At 39.9% G+C, this 8,342-nt stretch overlaps 1 protein-coding gene across 1 annotated transcript; it reads right to left on the reverse strand.

Moving 5' to 3' along the window:
- Positions 1–3,694: 3,694 nt before the first annotated feature.
- Positions 3,695–7,917, reverse strand: LOC102198130 (placenta-specific gene 8 protein-like). Its single transcript, XM_005751544.1, has 4 exons — positions 7,837–7,917; positions 7,310–7,408; positions 4,494–4,639; positions 3,695–4,021 (listed from the first exon to the last, which is right to left on the reverse strand). Exons 2-4 carry the CDS (start codon positions 7,404–7,406, stop codon positions 3,926–3,928), a joined length of 339 nt encoding a protein of 112 aa, XP_005751601.1. The 5' UTR covers positions 7,407–7,408; positions 7,837–7,917; the 3' UTR covers positions 3,695–3,925.
- Positions 7,918–8,342: the final 425 nt, after the last annotated feature.

Below are 8,342 nucleotides of genomic sequence, written 5' to 3' on the forward strand. Positions count from 1 at the left end.
GACTGATAACGTCCAAAGCGGGTGAATAAAGTCACCCGGTCGCTAGCTGTGCCATTACCCAGCTGCATACATCACTGCCTCCATCAATGCAATAAACGATGCAAAAGTAATAGCCTGTATTTAATTTTTAGTGAGCTCTATAATATTTAATAAGTGTACCCATCCGGTGCGTAAATCAAAATTTCAGGTTAGTATCTTGAAATTTCAGCACACTATGAAACTTTCTCATAATTTCTAGATGGCCATTTAATAAGTAAGAAATTTGAGCCTCTGTGGTGTTTATCACCTCGGAGTGTTAACAGCAAAATTGTATCACAATTGACACAAGCTTCGGTTTTCCTGTAGAGGGCAGTGCTAGGCTAAATAAAGGAGCCCTTCAATAATTTATGTTTAATGGACAGGATGATAAATCTGCCCTCTTTTTACCGTTTTTATATTCTTTGTGCTATTATGTTTAATCCAGATATACTTACTACAGCATTATATTTTATTTCTATATGCACTAGCATAGTACAGTCAAAAATCCATAGTGCACACTAAAAATAATTTGTACTGGAACTACTTGAACTACTTCATAATACACCCCCAGATAGAACCAAAACACACAGCACCTTGTTCCCATTTCAGATTTTTAAAACACAAAGCTTTAAGTTGCAGGGTAAAATTGTAGGTAACTTTGCTTCAAGAGAAAGTCAGTTAGCAAACAAACACTTGGATCCCTGTACAACATCCATAATCAGCAGGAAGTGCACCAAAATAAAAAGCTCATTATGCCAAAAAGTAACTACCAAACAAAGGTTTTTGAAAAGTTATTTGCAGTGCTATAGAGTTTTCTAAAAGTCATCCTCGTGATCCAAGGGCGTATTTGGCATGGACGGAAGGGACATGTCCCCACCAATATCCAGCGATTATTGAATTGTCCCCACCAATAATTTAATCTCTTCCAGTTAAGAAAAACAAAACCGATAGCAAGAAAAAAAAAAGATCTGTCAACGTCTCCTTCACCTAGCGGTGCACAGAGCGTTAAATTACGTTCTCTACTGTAGTCCTACGTCATGTAAGAAATATGGCCAATATGTTTGGCTGTGCCTTTCAGAGAGCTCGGTTTAGTTTTAGCAGCGGCAAGCCCGCGCTGCGAGGACCGGTGTTCCAGATTAACTGGCCTTTAGATTAACTGGATTTGGTGGAACAGATGTGTGGCAGACTTGCGTTTCAGGAGCTGCTACCGACAAACCAGCAAAAAAACGCCAAATGTGTCATCTGTGACACTTGTGACGTTATCTCAAACACACTCCGTCAGTCTTGATGCTGTTGAACAACAAAATATTTAAAAATGTCGCGAGTTTACCTGGTGATATTGTCATGCGCGACGCGATCACAAAAAAAAGCAAACAATTAACACCACGCCGGTGTTGTTCACAGGACAGTAAACGTAAGTAAACGATCGGGAGACTCGAGTCGTTCCCCTCGTACGTTTATTACTCCGATTTCAGCGTTTTTGCTTCACAACTAAAGTGTGCAGTTTACTTTGTGTGCACTAACATGGACTCGTTACCATTCTATTGCTTCCAGGTTAAAATTTTGTTGCCAGTATATAACAGCACCATTATTAATTGGTTTTGCCTCACAGGCATGTGTTTTTTAACCACATTATTCCCACTACTAGGATTTCATTATTTATAAATATAAAGTTACTAATATTTTCTTATTATAGTTTAAGCTACCCAGCAGTATATAATTAAAATCAGGTAAAGATTTGAAGTGATCTACAGAAGATCTACACACAGCAGAACTTCAGATAGTCTTCATACACCAGGACTCGTGTGCTGAGCTGTGGATTCTGGCACTTTGTTGTCATGTGATGAGAGCTGAGTGCTCGCTGACACGTTCATTGCAGCATTGAAGCAGAAGATTCTCCATGAAAGGAACACTGGACCCTCAGAGATTTCTGTATTCGTGGGATACGGGGCACAGATTACAGGAAATGTGAGATACTCACTTGTTGAGGCATGCCAACCTCACTTCTGTAGAAACGTATTGTTTTTCTTCACATGACCCACTGACATTTAGATTTCGTTTTTCAGAATGTAAAACTTATGGAGGTATGTTTTCTTTTCTTTCTCTTTCTTTTTCTCCTCTTGCCACTGAAAATCGAAAGTGGGTGTTAAATAGGTGTAATACACAAATTTCAACTTGCATTTTTTTCTGGCTCTGCTTCACATGAAATTACATCTGAATAAAATAATAAGACCTGCGATTATCCAAAGTTTCCCATCAAGTGGAGGAGGTGCTGTCATTTGGTTTTCTCTCAAAACACTTGAAGATTATTAAGGATCTTTTTGCTCAAATAGATGTACTGTAATCCAATTATAGTTTAAACTGTGTCCAATCCTCACATATCTCTCTCACCCCCATCTGTAGGATGAAGATATGCTGAACACTCCTCATTGATAAAGAGGTGTGTTAACAGCTCCTCAATCAGTGTTGGGAAGGTTACTTTTAAAATGTATTCCACTACAGATTACAGAATACATGCCCCAAAATGTATTTTGTAACGTATTCCGTTACGTTACTCATTGAGAGTAACGTATTCTGAATACTTTGGATTACTTAATATATTATCATGCTGTTTACAACTACATGAATGTGATTTATTACTATTACTGAAGGTCCGCGACTCCGAACCGTAGTAAAGGGACCTCTGGCTAATACGTTGGTTCCGTGTTGGGCTCGTAGCTGAAAACTAGCTTTACTTTGTTGTCTGGGTCAACTTTGCTAGCGAGAGACAGAGAGAGGCGTTGAAAGGCTGCTCCAACGGAAGGAGGAAAACACGAACACAGTGTACAGTCGAGTCTTAATAGCTTACTTACAACTGGGCTCGTCAGGCACTCTTCTGGGCTGCAGTGGTTATTATTATATTTACATGCTTCCAGCTCCCGTTTCTGCTCGATGATAACTCGTGCTTTTCCACTCTCCTTTTTCTCCCTCCTCGCGCTCACAGACACATAACAGGTATGGCAGTCCATTCTCCCTGCAGCACTGAAATGTGACTACACTGCCCATGAGGCTACATTCTTTAGGGCTATGTCTGTAACACTCTACCTTTTAGTTTAGCACAACAACAACAACAACAAAAGGCGCTCTCTCACCCAGGAAACACACAGTCGCAAAGAGAGCGCGCTGTCACCATGCAACCATGGCAACCGTAACGCTGCCGCCTGGAACAACAATATGAAACAGTCCTTACCGCCGTGTAATCAATTTATTTCATCAAAGTAACTGTATTCTAAATACCACCTTTTTAAACGGTAACTGTAACGGAATACAGTTACTCATATTTTGTATTTTAAATACGTAACGGCGGTACATGTATTCCGTTACTCCCCAACACTGTCCTCAATCCCCTCAAACCTGAGTCTGTCTGTCGTTTGTTTCTTCTGTGTTAAGCAAAATAATGTTTGTGGGTTACGCCATCACACACAATCCTTTCACTTTAATTTGTAGGTGTGTTTGAAAAGTTACAGAAATGTGCAGTGTGCCTGCTACGTGTCCCTGAGGCACCCCACCCTTCACACCATGGTGCTGGGTGATTTGTTGTGATGTTGTTTTGTGCCAGTAAATAACTAAATTGTATCAGTTCTGAATACATCTTATTTATTTAAGACAATGCATCCTAATGAGTGAATAAGAATAGTTTTCTTTTTACTTTTTATTTTTAAACTCAAAAGATTACAACAACAGGAATCCTGTTACATGAAATAGAAAGATTTTATTGGTCAGATTAAAACCTCTATAATGCTATTTTAAAATGAGCTTACATTTTCTTATAGCTTTTATTATTACTACATTACTACATGACATGGGCCCTGAACCATGAGCTTAATCCACAGGTAACGTGCACCGTGATCAGCATCAAGTTTGAGGGCTAGTGGCGTTCCCTGATCACCACCTCACGATACATCTGGCACCAGGCACACGAATAACAGCAAAGTACATTGATGACATCATCAGTGGCAGAGCCCTACAGGATGGAGAAGAGGAAAAAGAGGGCTGTTCAGACAGATTTTTAATTAGTTTGGAGTATCTGCTCTGTGAATAATAATAATGGATTGCATTTATATAGCGCTTTTCAAGGCACCCAAAGCGCTTTACAATGCCACAATGCCACTATTCATTCACTCTCACATTCACTGTGAACTAGATATTTCTTCTTTGAGCTCTGCTAAGAGCTCCATGATGCTGGGCATTACATTTTACAACCAAAAGGTGAATAAGGCAGTCTTCAGTAGTAAATAATATAAATTTGGAGACTTTTTGGGGTGTGTGTGGATGCAACTGACTAATGTGATTTTTAACTCCACCCTCTCGGTCACCCTTCAAATATGGTTATTTCTGGCTATAATGCTCAAAAGAAAAGCTTTAAAATGCAGAGTGGCCAAATACATCTCTTTTATGCAGTGCATAGTCCCGCTCCATCTCAAACCCAGCCTTACTTCGATGTTGTGGCGCTCTCTGATGGACTGACGGAGTAAGCAGGACACCACACCACAAACATCCAGCAGTGGCATTGCGCAACACCATCCATGCTTACTGGCTGTCTGACACTGCATACAGGGGAAACACCAAAGGCCGTAGCAACCTTGAGGGAGGAAAATGTGCAGCAATACAGCATTAGAGTATCAGTGTTTACTGTAGTTTATAATCACTATATATCAAAATGTCAGCGTGAGCAAGGATTGTTTTCTAAAGAGGTCATTTGTTTTAGAACTTTCTTTGGCTTCTTTATTTTTGTTTTTCCAGGATTTTTAGTTTTTTGATGCCACCAATGAAAATAAAAAAGTAGTAGTTTGGCCCTCGTTGAGTTTGATGCAGTGTTAATGCAAAGTGTTTCATGCACCTTATTACATTTCTTGCTCTCATATGAAAATCTGACTGGTGCTCTGAGCGGTGTACCAAGACGAGGTACACATTCCTGTGAAAACCTTCAATAGGGTGAGAAGCAGCCAGGTGTTGTTAGTCAGATGTGCTCGATTAACAGTAAGACTTTACCAAATTGCACTCTGATAGTCGTGTTTTTGTGGCCTAAATGCTGCAGTGTAGCTGCTGTGTTGCAATTCTAAAAGGCCAATTTAATGTAATGCAATGCCTGGAAATCATTCTGTTGGTCCTCAGGCAGCCAGACTCCTTTTCAGAAACCCATGCAGTCACGAAACGAGGCCATCAGAGGCCAAAAACTACTCGCTATGAGACAACAGTGGTAACCGCTCCACAGCTGTGCTGCCTATGCTTTTAAATTCCCATAGTGTTGTGATATTTTGATACCATGGTAGCATTTACAGGATATTGTTTTTGATGATATTATACAAAGGACCCTGTCTCTGCAATGCCCTTTGTTTGAACCTCATTTCCTCTTGCTGTGTCAACTGAAGATTTTATGGTGTGAAAGTAGATACTAAGGTTGGAGGGAAAACACCAACAAATCACTCTTTTACTCATCACTCCCTTGCAGAAGATGTTTATGTGAAGACCATCTGGGTTGTGTCAGAATTCACGGATGTAGGAGACTTCTGTGTAAGATTTATGGGCCTTGTGAGTGCATTTTTATTGCCCCTGCTGAACAAAGGATTCCCACTGTTGAAGGACACCACCCCACCCAGTGGGCAGGGTCTGAACTAAAACTTGTTGTCTGCCTATAAAAACTGCTGCACAAAGAATAAACTTTGAGTTAGTTTGGGATGGCAATTTAGAACAGTCTCCGCGTCTTTTTGTTCTTCCAAACTGCTCCCGGTACTCCGGCCGGTACCGTAACTAACCGTTGATCATGCTTGAGAATATTTTAATTGTTATAGGTTAAGGGATGAACTTTGATGATGAAAGCCCACGCCTCAGAGAAACCCGGAATGGAGTTTCTTACACATAGCAACAGGGAAACTTAATCTTCTGTATGTATAAGTGGACAGTGTCAAGAAAAACATGTTATTTTACTGTCACTTTGTTATCATTTACATGCACTGTCATTATTTCATCATTACTTCATTAGTCTGTATTACTTATCTTCAGTTTATCATGTATCATTTATCATTTATTTCAGAGCACGCAGAATAGAACACATTTTAGATACAATACTCTATCATGTGGTGAAAAGCACCAGCAGAAGCTGCAGGTCCAGGCTGCCTACAGCAAGTCAGTTAAGGAAAGCGACCTCTTGTTGGCCTGGACCTACACTCTCACACAAAACTACACACTGTACACAACTTGGTTATCTTCCCAGATAGCGATGATAGGAAACATCTGGTTTCAATCCTGGGAAAGGGTTGTTGTTTTGAGAAGGGGAGTTCCAGCATTTCTCTTGACGTCATTGTTAGGTATTTTAGTACCATGGGAGCATTTACTGGATATTGTTTTAGTGACATTATACAGGAAAACTCTGTCATTCAATAAGGCCCCTTTGTTTTAGTTATTTTTCTCTTTGACCCAAGAATTGATGTGTGAGAATCACAGGCTGGTACAAGGTTGAAATACCACAGAGATCACTCCCTCAGCTACATTCGTTTCTAAATCTTTTAGGAGACGCCTGTTGAAGGCCAGATGGTTTGTTTCAGAATTCACTAATGAAAGAACTCTTTGTTTCGTGCCTTGAAAATATGTCGCTGAGATAATCATAATTGTAGCTGAACTGATAAACTATACAAAGGATGCTTCTTCACCCAAGGACAGGAAGACGCTCCCTTATCTTGGTCTGTACTGGTTTAAACTGATAATCTGCTGTCTCATGAATTTTACCCTCTATATAAACTGTTGTACTTGTGAATAAAGTTTAGTCGATATGGGAAGACAACCTGAAGCAGTCTCTGTTTTCTTGTTCTCCCAAGCTGCTCCCGAGCTCGTACTAACACGCTGAATGTCATGCTTGAATGTTACTTGAGAATATATTTGACTGTGTTACAGACTAAGGGACATTCTCTGCTGATAGACGCCCACGCCTCGAAGGAAGTCGATCCACGGATTAGGCCCTGGAAACCGTTTCCTTCAGTCATAAAGCCTATAAAGCTTTCTGTATTGAGCAGAGAGGAGAGATCGGCTCCCACACTGTAAACTGTGTGTGTTTAATAAATCACTTTTTGGACACTTCCGAGGACTCTGCTTCTGCTTATCTTTCCTTCCAAATAAAAAGAACCTGACAACAGTTTTATAATTTAGATAAATTTAGATATTTTGTCAACATTCTTGAATTGTCTGAAACAAAGCCTGAGGACATGGTAGAAAAATTACTGCTGTTTGTTTGCTTTGGTTTGCTGGGAAGACTTACAGGTTTTCATATCAGAGGTGCAATCTAAGAGCTCGGTGCTCCATGCTCCAGAGCGGGGGGATAACATTCCCTGGGTGGGCTGCTGGCGGACAGCCATAACTGGAGGAAACAAGCCAGGAATGGAGACACAGAGTGAAACTTTATAGCAGTTACAAACTAGCGCTAGAATACAATAGAGATAACAGACTGGTTTAAAGCATTATTGTCTACAGTGTGGCCATTATTACACGTATAACAAGATGTTTTCTGTTTCATGCAAATCATTAAAAATACCTGGAGTGACATGTACAAATAATTTGTGTGCAGTACAAAACAGTTCAATATGCAATGAATTACATGATTTATATTTTTTTTCTTCCTAATTTTGTCTTTTTTTTGTGCATGTGGGTCTGGAAGGCTTTAACATTTCCTTTAGTTCCAGCATCTCATGCATAAACTTTTTCATTACTACAGGTTATACTGAAATAGTAAAATCAATTCACATAGATTGCTGTATTTAGCTCATCAGTATAAAAAGCTTCTCTTACCTCTTCTCTGGTTCTCTGAGCTTTGAAGAGAAAATGGGGAAAAAAAGGGCTGAAACCAGAATTTAACTCCGACTAAGGGAGGGGAGGGGACACATACACAAACACACCTCTAGCTCAGCAGTGTCACAGCCCTTTTAGTTTAACACTTAAATTTGATGTTAAATGGATACTGAAACAATCAATTAAACCAGCTAGAGCCTTCAGCTGTCAGGTCTCTCTTCTGTGGAACCAGCTCCCAGTTTGGATTCAGGAGACAGACACTCTACTTTTAAGATTAGGCTTAAAACTTTTCCTTTTGATAAAGCTCATAGTTAGGGCTGGATCAGGTGACCCTGAATCCTCCCTCCCTGCTAAGTGTCTCGAGGCAACTGTGGATATGATTTGGCGCTATATAAATAAAACTGAATTGAGTTGAATCTGTTAAAGCAGCCCAAACATTTGAGTATAACAGGCAACCACGTATACTAGATCCTAGTTACAGACAGTTCAATGAGTTAAAAAAAAAA

This window comes from Pundamilia nyererei, unplaced genomic scaffold, assembly GCF_000239375.1.
Source record: "Pundamilia nyererei isolate P.nyererei 1_Seehausen unplaced genomic scaffold, PunNye1.0 scaffold00315, whole genome shotgun sequence".
Taxonomy (NCBI): Eukaryota; Metazoa; Chordata; class Actinopteri; order Cichliformes; family Cichlidae; genus Pundamilia; species Pundamilia nyererei.